General features: G+C 40.7%; 1 protein-coding gene across 6 annotated transcripts in view; it reads right to left on the bottom strand.

Moving 5' to 3' along the window:
• Nucleotides 1–14,606, bottom strand: part of CPNE4 (copine 4) — a 249,363-nt gene that overhangs the window by 219,238 nt on the left and 15,519 nt on the right. Inside the window, exon 2 of one of the 6 annotated variants that reach the window (XM_074860139.1) lies at nucleotides 8,599–8,644. The exons of 3 other annotated variants lie outside the window; for them this stretch is intronic. In XM_074860139.1, the coding sequence (XP_074716240.1) occupies nucleotides 8,599–8,617 (19 nt within the window). In that variant the 5' untranslated portion in view covers nucleotides 8,618–8,644. Of the gene's footprint in view, nucleotides 1–8,598; nucleotides 8,645–13,631; nucleotides 13,749–14,606 lie in introns of those variants that run through there. 2 more of the 6 variants (XM_074860187.1, XM_074860177.1) reach the window with 2 other exon arrangements.

Genomic DNA, 14,606 nt, shown 5'->3' with positions numbered 1-14,606 from the left:
AAGCTAATTTGTTTGCTTCTCTTCTCAAACAGCTCTTGCTCCCTTTTGCCAAGAGAGGAAAGACCAACTTGAAGTAACTGGTAACAATGCATGAGAAGAAGGCTTAGGTACTCAACAGCTTTTTTGCCTCAGTCTTCACTGGTAACCTTTCTTCTCAGACACCTCAAGTGGATGAACCTCAAGACAGGGACTGGGGGAGCAAAGTCCCTCCCACTGTAAGAGAATAACAGGTTCGTGACCACCTGAGGAACCTGAACATACATAAATATATTGGACCTGATGAGAATCATCCCAGAGTCCTGAGGGAATTGACTGACATAGTTACTAAGCCACTCTCCATATTTGAAAAGTCATGGCAGTCAGGTAAAGTCCCTGGTGACTGGAAAAAGGGAAACATGGCATCCATTTTTAAAAAGGGTAGAAAGGAGGACCCTGGGAGCTACCAACCTGTCAGCCTCACCTCTGTGCCTGGGAAGATCATGGAACAGATCCTCCTAGAAGCTATGCTAAGGCACATGGAGGACAGGGAGGTGATTTGAGACAGACAGCATGGCTTCACCAAGGGCAGGTCTTGCCTGACCAACCTAGTGGCCTTCTATGATGGAGTGATTACATCAGTTGGACAAGGGAAGAGCTACGGATGTCATCTATCTGATCTTCTGCAAGGCCTTTGACATGGTCCCCCACAACATCCTTCTCTCTAAATTGGAGAGATATGGTTTGGATGGATGGATGGGCTGTTCGGTGGATGAGGAATTGGTTGGATGGTTGCATCCAGAGGGTAGTGGTCTGCAGCTCAATGTCCAGATGGAGATCAGTGACAAGTGGTGTCCCTCAGGGGTCTGTACTGGGCCAAGTACTGTTTAATATCTTCATCAACGACATAGACAGTGAGATCAGGTGCACCCTCAGCAAGTTTTCAGATGACACCAAGCTGAGTGGTTCAGCTGACACACCTGAGGAACAGCATGCCACCCAGAGGGACCAGGACAAGCTCAAGAAGAGGGCACATGTGAATATCATGAGGTTCTTCCATGGTGTCCCTTTACAATAGATACGGGGCCCTGGAATGTTTGAATGAAGAAAATGAGTCAAACAAGGAGGAAGATCAAGGTCCACGAAGGCTGGGTCGCTCTAGACCAGGTATTAAAACCAATTCTAAAAAGAACCCCAGAAGGGTCATTATAGGGGGTGACTCCATTCTGAGGGGTGTCGAAGGACCAGACCCACTTCATAGGGAAGTCTGCTGTCTCCCTGGGGCCCGGGTGAAGGACCTCATGGCAAAACTCCCCACTCTAGTGAGACCGAAGGACTACTACTGGTTTTTCAGGTAGGTAGCAACAATATTACCAGGAGAAGACCTAAGTCAATGAAGAGAGATTTCACAGCCTTGGGGAAACTGGTTAAGGGGTCAGGGGCACAAATTGTGCTCTCCGCCATCCCTTCAGTTGCAGGGATGGATGAAGAAGATTACAGGAGAACTCAACAGATGAACTTATGGCTCCAAGACTGGTGTTACTGGCAGGGCTTCGGATTTTTCAATCATGGGTTAGTATACAGGATGCCAGACCTTTTGGCATCAGATGGGATGCACCTGTCTCAGAGGGGAAGAAGGATCTTGGGGCAGGAGTTAGCTGGACTCATTGAGAGAGCTTTAAACTAGATTTGAAGGGGGAAGGGGACAAAACTGGAACTCCCAGACATAAGTCCCATGGTAGATTACCAGTTTGTGGGCTGTTGTGCCAGCGATGACCCTCACCCTGCTATCCCAGTGGAGGCAAGGGATGGAGACATGCAGCACAACAAAGATGCAAGTGGTACTGATGGATCAGTAACTGTGGTAACACCTGCGAAAGGTCAGGCCGGACTTAGGACCTCTAAGTGCGAAAAGGTCCTGGGGACATCAGCCCATCTGAAGTGCATGTATACCAATGCACGCAGCATGGGTAACAAACAGGAGGTGCTTGAAGCCATGATGAAACAGGAAAATTATGATGTAGTGGCTATCACAGAAACATGGTGGGATGTCTCCCATGACTGGAGTGCACCAATTGATGGCTACAAGCTCTTTAGGAGGGACAGACAAGGAAGGAGAGGCAGTGGAGTGGCGCCGTATGTTAAGGACTGTTATGATTGCTTCAAGCACAAGTATAGTGAAGACTTGTGGTGGTGGAGTGTCTTTGCGTTAGAATCAGGGGGAAGGCCAACAGGGCAGATGTTGTAGTAGGAGTCTACTATAGGCCACACACCCAGGACAGAGAGGTTTAGACTAGATATTAGGAAGCATTTCTTTCCAGAAGGGGTTGTTAGGCATTGGAATGGGCTGCCCAGGGAGATGGTGGAGTCTCCATCCCTGGAGGTGTGTAAGAGTAGGGTTGACATAGTGCTTAGGGATATGGTGAAGTTGAGAACTGTCAGTGTTAGGTTAATGGTTGGACTAGATGATCTTCAAGGTCTTTTCCAACCTAGATGATTCTGTGATTCTGTACCAAAAACAATGCGTTATGAAATCTGCAACAAGAAAAGCATACATTCTGAAGAAAACAAATTAAATTTTATTAAATTAAGTATACCTACATTAAGAAAGGTATTTATCTCCCCCACTCAACATATCAGAAGATAACCAACCCCTTGGAGCTCATCAGCTCCATTCTTTAAATAACATTTAAACTCACTTTCAGCATCCACCAAGACGAACTGCTGACATTACTGCCTGAAATAAATTCATGTGACTCATCAGTTTGCACAGGACATGTGAAAGGCTCTCCACATTCTGAAGAAATTAAGTGCTTAATTTAATCCATATGTCTTTCTTTGGGTTCTCTTAAATATTCATTTATCCATGAGAAGTGAAGTTTGCAGGTCTGAAGTTATATACAGACACAGAAGTGGAAAACAGAAGTCCCTTGCCATACTTGCTTATTTTGCTGGACAACTCAACATCTACATGAAGTGAGAAAGGTGCGAAAGATACTAACTCTTTTTCCCCTCCCCTAACTCAAAGAAAAAAAAAAAAAAAAACACCATAAAAAAATAATCACCAACTCAGTCAAGCAATCACATTATATAAGAGCACAGGATCACCTAATGCTGGAATTGTCACAAGTTTCTGTAATGGCACCTGGCAGCTCAATCAGCTCTCGGTCCAGTTCACACACTTACCCACACTGAGAAGCACTGAGTGATCAATCAGTCCCAGTGGGGCACATTTCAGATCTAACGGTGGTGATAGGAGCTATCTAAACCCTTCACAACCGCAGCATAGCTCAATAAATCATTTTAGTGTTAAGGTATTTGACAGTTTGGCTTCTTTACAAAAGTAAAAAGGAACAGCTCATCCAAATAGTTTCATCATGGAGGTTTGGCCCTGGCAACATCCTCCCCGTTAAAGAGCTGGCCAAGAGGACAGACATCTTACTCATTCACAAATACTCAGTGAGCTGTAATATTAGTTCTCAAAGATATGTTGCAGCATCCTTCAAAGAGACCATGACAAGAGGAGATTTAAAAGAAAACCATGATTTGTTTGTTAAATGCTGTGTTATTTTTTTTACCTTAATATTACATTTCACCCATTGCATTCATCAATCAACTTAGCAGGACACTGCCTGACATTTTAAAAAATGCAATCAATTATGAAAAGTCATGCTGTTTGAGAAAAATTTATCCTACTGAAAATATGAATTTGGTGACTGTCTCCAAGCTTTTAAGCTAATCTTATTATCCACATAATAATGTCCAGGGGCATAATAGTCTCCAGAGGCACCAGACCATTGTGTTAGTCACAGTGGAGTAAGTCTGTGGAAAAGAAATAATTGCCTTGACCTTATCTAAAGTTTTTTGATGGAAACATCTGAAATCCAGCTTTCCAGCCACGGGTGTTTGTTCAATACCTTCCTTTTACAGTGACTGAAGGACAAGCGGAATTCTGGCCTCTGCTCTCAATTCCACTCCCACCAAAACTGCTAACCCACAGAGCTTACTTAGACTACCACAGGCCAGTCTTCTCATATGCAAATCAAAGCAAGCATATTCTTGGATGACTTGGATCCCCTTCCTAACAGCTGTGAGGGACTCTCCAATTCTAATTAGTTCTCCCAGGGGCTGCATTGACCGAAATGAAGAGCAAATCCCAAGCAAAGCCATGGAGAGAGAAGCAGAAAGGACAGATACCATTATTGGGAAGAGAATACTCGTTCTTGGGAATGGAAATACCCTTTTCCTTTTGAAACCTTGGTGTAGTTATCAATTCACACTTAAGAGAAGATTATTTCTTTTTTAATTGTGTACAAAGAGCAGACTGTGAAGTGAAAGAAATTATCACTAAAAGTGTAGCCCTGCATCCACATACACCCATACTTATTGTATCTTATTTCATAAGATCAGCTGTTTTATATGTGAAAGTGTTAGCAGCTCCTTTCACCTGAAGTGAAAGGAGCCTCATCAGCACAACTGTGGCCAGGTTTAAACCTTTATGCAAACAAGTCTTGCTCAGAAGAATCTAATTCCAATCACTTTATTGCTCACCTAAGGCATTTATTGCACTTGATAGGCTGTGAAGAAGGGCAGAAAGATTGATCCCAAGATTATAGGATTGGAACTAATGGGAATTGTTATAAAATTTTAATATATGCCATCTTCCCGACCAAAGGAGACTCCAGGGGGAACTGACCTTTGAGTGCAGAAACCTTAATAACATGTCAACAGTGGGGTTACATTTTCAATACAAAAATGAATGAAAAAATTAAGGAGACTGCACTATATACTGTATAGAAATAACTCTCAAATGAGAGGTTTCTGCTAGACTTAAGTGAATTTATGGGTTATATAAAAGACTGAAAAAACATAGGGCCAAAAAAATGCTGATATAGTTGCCATTGATTTCAAGCAAATCTGTGCCAAACAACAGAACTCTTTTCCTAGCTGATGCGTCATCTCATTTTAACTTCTGATTATACACCCACAGTATCGACACTCTTTTTAGCAGCACAGTCCTCCTTTAATTTGTACCTTCCCATTCACAATCACTACTGGGGAGGGGGAAGTAACCACCTGCTCTAAATAAGCATTATATTCTTCACAAAATAGAGCTTCATGGAAAACAAAAGTACTTGAAATTAAATTTACCAAATAGTTTTCGCCAGAGAAAAAAAGGTGGAGAGTCAGAGTAACTTAAAATTTCAAGGGATCTCTGGAGGTCATCTGGTCAAACCCAAAGGAGGGAATATTTTACAAGTCTAAAAGCCTAATTTTAAAATTTCAGAACCATTTTGCAGGTGAAGCAGTCTGTGATTGATGACATGTTTGTTTCCCAGATTTGCCTTTAAAAACTTGTATGGGAAGTTGGTACTTCTGATCCTGCCCTATTTTATCCCAATTGCTCTGTTCAAGAAACATTCAGCAGCATTATTCATCATTTCCCACCATCTCTTGATTATGTGGCTCTACCCAAACTTATATCCCTAATGGCTTTAATTCTTTCCACAACAAATTTAAATTCTCTTATGCATCTGACAATAGGAATGGTATTTTAAAAAAACCCAGAACCAATCATGTGCCATGATCCACAAAGACGTGCTTCAAAAAAATAATTCTTTGTCTTCAGAGGAACAGCATTCAAGAAATGGATAAGCTTCAGAAAGATCAATAGTTCCTTTCACATTAATAATATTTCTTATCTAGCTGCTATACAGAATCTGCTCCATAGCATTGTGCAGTACTCCCAATGGCTTTTATTAAAAATTCAGAGTATGGAAAGTTTATTGATTCTTTTTCTGGTATTTGAATTTGCTATGACTGTAAGTGTCTGGCATCCACCAAGGAGGAGCCAGTAACTGACCTGTGGTAATAAGTGAATTACACATGCCTTTATAAAGCATAGGCTGTCACCCATAACCACCATATATTTAAATTAATACTGACCTGGAAAATACTTAATGTATTAGACCTACTAATAACAATAATTGAAACAGCCCTTTACTACTGAGTCACATCGAGGCAACAGTACTGAAAAAAGTACTTTCACTTTACAGTCATGCTTAAAAACATTCTGTAAAAAGCATTGGAAAGAAAAGGCTTATACATAGCTTTGGGGCAAAGCCGTGTACTTCCATGTTCTTACCAGCTTTGCACTGGTTGTCACGTACAAGATGATGATGATCCTACACTAAGTCTGTATAGCAGATATATTTCTGTCTTCACAGGGTGTGATACCATTTGCTGAGGTTTCCTTGTTTACTTTCCAGATCAATTATTCAGCCACATGTGCCTGCACAGTATGAATTTTTAAAACACACAAGGCCTAATTATTGTCCTGGGTTAAATAACTAAAATAGGATTACCAGAATGTTTATCCAGGAATTTGCATTCAAGAAAGACTGCTGGAAAATAAGCAAAACCCAAATATTCTCCAAATAAAAACACCTTCAGGAAATGAGGATGGAATTGAGGAGCCTACATCCTTTCTGTTCTGCCAACTCTACCCTGCCAGACCTCAGGGTCACAGTGAAAATTGAAAAAACTGTGAAAAAGCCCTTGTCACACAATGGGCAGCAGGAAGATCAGTTCCCTGTCAGCTCTAAGGCACTCTAGAGAGGGATGTGATAATGTGCTGCTCATACTTAAATATGGGGGAATGCAAGAACTAGGGGTTACGCAGGCATAGATAGAAATACTAATATAGATGTCTTTATTCATGAAATTCTTCTAAAAAAGTTACTTTAACAGATCTATCTATCAAGATCACAGAGCTAAAACTGAAGTCTCCATAGCAGGTTAAAGTAGAGCTCTTCCATGTTTTATGTGTTCTTTGATGAGAGATTGCTAAATGGATTTTTGTATTCAGTTACTCAACACAATCTGATGGCATAATTAATTTCATTTGCTCATTCTGATCTGGGACTTCTGGAAGTTCTAGACTATTTTAAACCTTCCAGTGAGTTAGCACCAGTACAGTCCCCAAAAAGGATGGTAGTCTTTAAAACGAAGCAATCCTAAGAAGTCCATAGAATCAAGCTGCATGTTGCTTGAAATTGTTCACACGCTTCCTCCAAGTTAAACAAGAAATAACTTCTATAACACAATATCACAATTACAGTTAAGCTGCTTTGCTCCTATACCTAGCTCTTACCTCCTCTATGGTCACAGCATAAGGTAACAACAATGCGCTGATCTAGATAGAACTTTGAGGCAATTAGCTTCAGATGACTGCTAATTTTTTTTTTTTAAAAATGAAGGCAACACTAAATACAGAGTTAGGGACAGCTCCACACCATTTTGGTGCCTAGCTTCTTACTGATTTCCACCAATACAGATACAGGAATTAGACACGTATCTAATGCCATAGCTTCTCTCTTAGCATTAGCTTAGACCAGGAGAGGTTGCTCTGAATGATGGGTCAGTGGAACAGGACTTGGGAAAGTCAAATTCAAATTCCCAGTGCAACCTCCCAACAGAGCTTCAGCAAATCACCCTATCCTATTTGTAGTTTGTTTAATTTTTGTTGTTGTTTTGTTTTTTTAATCACCCTGATGATTAAAACCAGTGGTGAGGAATAAGACACGTCCTCCCAATGACATGCTGAAAAGATGGTTCTTAATTTTGGACCTTCCATTTTGGAGGCCACATATGAATTTACCACTTGAGCTCTCAGAAATGTAGTAGTTTCAACCCAATATTGTAACGCAGCAATAACTCTAGCCAAGTGAGCAATTCTCCAGTCAGTTTTCAGCACGTACCTATGAAAGGGATAACAAGCAGTGACTCAGGGACTTTATAGTATTTTGCAGTGTCTTTTTGTTGTGTGGTTTATATTTATGGATATCTTTTTTTAATCCTAGACATCCATTCTATATCTCATCTAGGAGTTTCAGCAAGTATTTTCTTCCATTCTTCACAGCACCAAGCAGACAACATGGCCCCTTTCCCTCCAAAAGTGTGCACAGCCTCTGTATTGCAGAGTCAATTGGGCTGAGAGTGCAGTCTCAAATAATCACAACAAATAAACTTCCCAGGATGAATTCTGCACAGCACTTCACCCTGTTCTACAGAGTAAAGCAGAACTGTAAAATCAGCCATATAAATCAAAACCTTGAAAACTGCATTACCTTAATACTTGAATTTGCCATGAAAAATTGCCAAAGCATATTTGCAGACTTAGTAATTCCTTTAAAAATTGGCTTCTCATTATCTACTTACTTAAATAGCAATTTTACCCTTTTCTGAACATAGATTACTGAATTAGAATAGGTTTAACATTTTCCTCTTTTTGCAACCAAGTTCCTTGAGACTCAAGAGACCAGACCATGCCTGATGGAACAGAGCAATTCAGTAACTTGATTAAAAGGACTGGGCTGCTCAACAAATAGGCCCAGCAAAGGTCCTGTGCTGAAGCTTTCATGCGCCAGCCTTTTAATTTCAGAAAGACATTCATTAAGGGCAATAAATTAACTAATCAAAAGGGCTTGCATGAGTGAGTTAGACGTGGCTGAACTTGAACTGAGAAAGCATGCACATAGACTGAATGGAAAGGATGATAACCATACACACCATCTCCTTTAAAAGGACACAAAAAAAGATAAAAGGATACAAAAAAAGTACCTGCTGGGATACCCACCATACCAGCACTTCAGAGGTACACTGGCACCTATTGTGGAAAAAAATAGGGTAAAAACAATTTCTAGGAATTTCCCTCCACTGTACCACTTTTAAGTATTCACACCAGTATTTCCAGATCCCCATTTTCAAATCCCCCACTTCACATTTCCAACTTTTGTTCAAGATGCTCCGATAATAGGGCTGGAAAGTAAGCAATACACTGCCAGTGCCAAAAAAAGATCAATTCAGGCATGACCACATTGGGAACTCTATTACTGTGTGAATTAGACGCAATTCTCCCCATTGTTAATCTAGATGCAATGCAATTCAATAGTGTTAGGAACAGTGCATTAGTGACAACAGTTACTGTACCGGTCACATAATATTCTGTGATCATTATGTGACAACAGTTACTGTACCAGTCACATCATATTCTATGATCGTTATCTAGATGTGCTCTGAACAAGAAGCAATGTGATACCAGCACTAGAGGCATTCAGAGCATGCCATTCAAATACTGCCCAGAGCTGAGAAGGTGGTGTTTGACATAAATGAGCATTCCATTCATGTGCCAATCTAACAGGGTCATCAAGGGCACCCACTGGTCTTTTGCACCCATTTCTTCTGCCAAACAAGGGAAATTGCAGACTTTCTGGGACATAGGCCAAAGCAAGACCCAGGGAGGAAGGGAGATAGAAACAATTCAGAGGAAACACGAGCATTTTTCAGGTTCGGGGGAGGTTTTTTTAATTTGGTTAGTTTGATATTTTTAAATAAATAACAAATCCAACACTTTCCTGGCATCCCAGAGCGAGTTACTTTGCTTCATTCAGGTATTACTGAATCGCAGGTTCTTCACACGCCACACCTAGCAGCAACCTCACTGTATGCCACCAGCCACAGTGCAGACATCCCTCAGTGCAAAGCTGCAGGGGCAGGCGCACGTGCCCTGCGCTGCCTGCTGACAGCTAACCTACAACCTCCCTTCTGCAGCCTGATATGCAAACGCACAAGGAGCTCCCATCACCGGCAAATTCACTCCAGTGCACAACACTGATAAGCCTTCGTAGAAGCACCAGTGACCTGAAGCAGAGCTCTACCTCATCATTCAAACTTCATCTTGCATCTATTCTGTCTTTTAGAATTAGACCTTTTAACAGCTCTCCCACCTCCTTTTCCGATTCATGAGCAGCATCTGACAGGGCTACAATACTCACCGAGACTGGCAAAATATAATCTCACAAAGAAAAAACAGCCCTTCTTAAAACTGCTTTTTCTTCTTAAAACACCCACCAGTCATGACATTTTTTCGGCTACTACAGTCTGCATGCTGTTTGTATTTTACTTACATCCATTAACATATGGAGAATTAAATGATATACAGGAGAGGCTGGGAAAAACATTCTTTGGAGTCCATGCACTTCAAAATAGCCTCTTCTTACAGATGACAGATTCAGGTCAGAGAAAGTCTAAAATGGGACACTACTGCAACGTATAACACAGTGAACAAGTAGTTAGTGCCCTTCCCCCCGACCCCAACACACCCTCAAAGAGACCTAACTTAAACACATTTGTTTTTGTGATGCTTTGGAAACCTTTGATGGCAACATACATCAAGATTTCTTTGGCACTTTTATCTTCCCCATAGCCCTGTGGGGCACAGTCCCATGACCAAAATGCTGACTCTGAGGTAGGCTCACTTGACTTTACTGTAATCAGCAAAGCACAAGGAGTGGAGAACAGAGTTGCAGAAACGCTTATGAAATAAAGAGCCGAGACAATAGGGAGGAAATACACATACATTCATATATTTACGTATATCCACAAATCTCTTGTCACTTTACAAACTAGTAGTCTTTAGGGGAGACCTGTTTTCACATTTTATTATCCAATTTAGTGTAGGCACAGTAACAGAGTAGAAACTACAAATGCAGGCTCTCGGAACTATTTCTATGGTTGCCAGAGATGAGAAAATTAATCATTATAGAAATCATTTTTTGGTTTCTTATATCATCATTGCTAAATCATCAGATCTCCCCTCGTCTAACACCTAAGCAGTGCAATGTACTGAGTTTCCTTCCTCAACTTCACTTGTCCCCAAGAGCTGCAAGAGTCTGTTTGATACTGTGGAAAATCAGTAGGCATATTAATAACACCAAACCCCAGATATGATTCAACTAGGTGAGTGCATTATAACAATTGCAGAATACAACATAAATAGACTGTCCAACCCCTGACCAAGACAGCAACTTGAAGTCCTGCAACCAGATTCTTAAGTGCAGAAAAGATCTCTGTGAACAAGAAGTTTATATTCTGCATCAGAAAGTGAATGTTTCACTTAAGTTTTAAAGCAAGCTTATGATTTATCACTAAGTGACAGGAAAACTTTTTAAAAAGACAGAAATTATGAATAAGACTTACAATGACAATGAATTCACTACATCCATAGTCAGTGCTTCCAAAGGTTAAATACTCTCATTATTAAAGCAAATACCTTACTGCAAGACTCTGGCTTATTGAGTATGCTCAGTTGTTCATAATTGGTTTATATTAGTCCAGTATTTACCTTTTTTTAATATAATATGAACTTGAAATTATTTTGCCAAGAGATCTGCTACTTCTTGCTGTAAATCAACTTTTTTATAACATGTCATGTATAGAAGTATGAAAATGTGAAAGAAAGAATTTATTGAAAAAACCTTCCAGACTGCTGCTACTTTAAAGTGTGCTTGCAGTACTTTATAAGGGGGAAGCAGGAGAACAACAACAAAAATTTACTTTTAGCTGGGAAAAGGTGGCTGCTAGAGTTCAATTTGAGTATTTTATAAAGAAAGATAGATGGCAAAATTGTCATGTGAGAAAACAACAAGTAGAAAATAAAATCCACGAAGATGATCAGGGACTGGAGCACCTCTCCTGTGAGGACAGGCTGAGAGAGTTGGGGTTGTTCAGACTGGAGAAGGGAAGGCTCCAGGGAGACCTTATAGAAGCCTTCCAGTACTTAAAGGGGGCTACAGGGAAGATGAGGAGGGGCTCTTTATCAAGGCATGTAGGGAAAGGATGAGGGGTAACAGTTTTAAACTGAAAGAGGGTAGATTTAGATTAGATATAAGGAAGAAATTCTTTACTGTGAGGGTGGTGAGACACTGGAACAGGTTTCCCAGAGAAGCTGTGGCTGCCCTCTCCCTGGCAGTGTTCAAGGCCAGGTTGGACGGGGCTTTGAGCAACCTGGTCTAGTGGAAGGTGTCCCTGCCCATGGCAGGGGGGTTGGAGCTAGATGATCTTTAAGGTCCCTTCCAACCCAAACCATTCTGTGATTCTATGATTCTATAAAATAAAATCTGCATTTTGGACTGTGAACTGCAGTTTGACTGCCAGAATGCCACCAGCAAGTATAATACACAGAGCAGAGAAAAATTAAAAAAAAAACAACACCAGCAATTAGCATCTTCTCAAGCCAGGGTCCCAACATGGCTTGGCTGGGCTTGTTGGATGTTTACAGAGATAAATCTTTCTTACATAAATCTGATTGCTTGAAAATAGCTTTAAACTTGTTCAGCTGGACTCAGAATTACAGCAAGCTAATGCTGCATTATCTGATAAGGGTGGGTTCTTATTAAGCAGAGATTTTTAAAATAATCAAAGCTAGATGAGGTGGAAGAACCAACACTGTGCCTTTGTCTACTCTCAAAAGAGTTTGCTGGGACACCAAAATGTAAGAACTCTTCTACCATGGTCATAACAGGCATAAACCAAACCTGCTAGTATAGTTTGGACCTCCGTGAGCACTTTTACACACTTCAACCTCTTTAACCTGTATTGATGCAAGGTATATGCACTGGTGACAAGTGACAGGCTCTACAAAGATGTCTTCTGCAGGTAGCTCTGCTACCTGTTATTGTCCCTTGCCTATGGCTCTGATGGTAGAAAGTACTCTCTAACCTCCTTTCAGCAAAGTCAGTGGGCTAACTCAAACCCACTCCCACAAGCAAAGCAGGTTAAACTAGTCTCACAGATTTAGACTGAAGCAGACTAGAATATTCTTACACATCTATTCTGCTTGCAGAGCTGTAGAGAAACAATCTCTGACAACATGGCACTTACAAGTACCAGCAGGTGACATCAACTTCAAATAGATCAGCAAAATGAGTAACGGTTTGCAGCTAGAGATTTTTATTTCCAACATTCAGCTAAAGTAGTCTAAAGGAGATGCACAATAGTTGAGAGTTCAGAGATAAACATGGAGAGTTAGCACGGCTCACCTGACTCTCAGTAACTTGCAAGCCCTCCTTGACCCAGAGCTCAGACCCTGGTGTTGGTTACTTGACTCCCCTTCCTAAGCTTGGAAATAGCTGATAGTACTTGGGTGGGGGCATGGGGAGGGGATTCACTGATGTACAGGTAAATATTAGCTTTACTGGACAACTGTAGCAACAAAAGCAATGTTACTATCTACTGATGCGCTACTGGTATTCCCCTACCCTCTTGCAATACTGAATAATTTAAAGTTAAATTAACAAAGGGTGCTTGCACAAAATCCAAAATGGTATTTTTGGGTTTGTGTCTTTAAAACGTTCTGGTAAAAAAATGTAAGGACATTTTACAGGAATACCCAACCTGTTAAAACCTTTCTATAATCTCACAAAAAATACACTAGAGGCTAAGGACAAAATGATCCCTGACTTCAGCGGCTGTGGTCCCATCCCTTAATGATAGCCCCCAAGTTTGATGTGCACCGGTTCTTTGTGCCACTTAATGACCTACCCCTTAACAGCTAGGTCTTAACCTTTAGGGTGTTAAACACCTGATAACACCCAAACTAGAATAAAGCTGAACTTCTGACAGTGAGTGGCAATGTATCAGGGCAAGGCTAGGAGACCACAGACCCTCTAAAACCATCACCCAACCCAGACCATGAGCTGAATCCCTCCAGTTTTCCCACCTCTAGGCAGGTCTCACCTGCATCATCCTCCCTCCTACCCCCCCAAGATTTGAGCTCATCAAGCTGCACAGTCCAGCAGCATCTTGTTTCTTACCTCCAACCCAAAGCAGCTTCTTGTCCTCTCAAACAGTAATCAAAGGGGATGCTAATTCTCAAACATCATCCACTGTTGCATTTAAAAATACCATACAGTATTTGAAGTAAAGAACAGGCTAACCGTGTATTGCAACATGATTTAAGTCTCTGTCTTCAACATTCTTCCACACATTCATTTGGCTGCCAGGCTGGAAAATGCCAAAGCTCTAAAGGTTATTAGACTATTGTTTATGACAATGGGAGTGTGAAAGTTTGCAGTCATGATAACATATTCAACTTAAAAGAGAAGAAAATTGAAGACATGATTAAAAAAATCCGTTACACACAAAAGCTCTGACTGTCCCTTTATGCAGCTGACAAAGGTGCTTTCTTCCCTTCTTCCCTACTCCTTCATAAAAAATAATTTTTTTAATCTCAACATATAATAAAGACTGAAACAGAAAAATTAATTTAATGGATTTTTCTATGTGCATTATGCAAAGCAATTTTTACTCTAGAAAGAGGTACTGCAGTTTACCTAAATTGACTCTTGAGGGTATTTTACTTAGAATGAATGTTTAATAGATGTTAGCTCAGTTGAAGAAGTAAATAGCTCATGGATGAGAAATAGCTCTAAATCTCTTCATAAATAGTAATTCTTCCACAAGTGCTTCTACATGGGCCAAAAGCATACCTGCACTACTGAAATATCACAAGCGACTATTTCTGCCTGTCATTTAATTTGGCTTTCTGTTCTTTTTCTCCAGTATACACAAACGCTTTTTTAGGGGAAATGCATATAACCGTGTGCTGGACTGGAAGTACAAACATTCCTCTCCTGGTGCCTCACTGCCACAAATCCCTAATATGATTGCAGATAAATCACATAACCCTGCTGTTCCTCAGTTCCCAGTCAGTAGAGCTGGAGTAGCATTACTTCCCCTCTTTACACAGGATTTGAAAAAGCACAGCAGCAATGTTTGTGACTCATTCA

The sequence above is a fragment of the Strix uralensis genome, chromosome 1 (genome assembly GCF_047716275.1).
Source record: "Strix uralensis isolate ZFMK-TIS-50842 chromosome 1, bStrUra1, whole genome shotgun sequence".
In the NCBI taxonomy this organism is placed as follows: Eukaryota; Metazoa; Chordata; class Aves; order Strigiformes; family Strigidae; genus Strix; species Strix uralensis.
The sequence above is the reverse complement of the archived record's forward strand: the minus strand, read 5'-3'. Positions and strand labels throughout refer to the sequence as shown.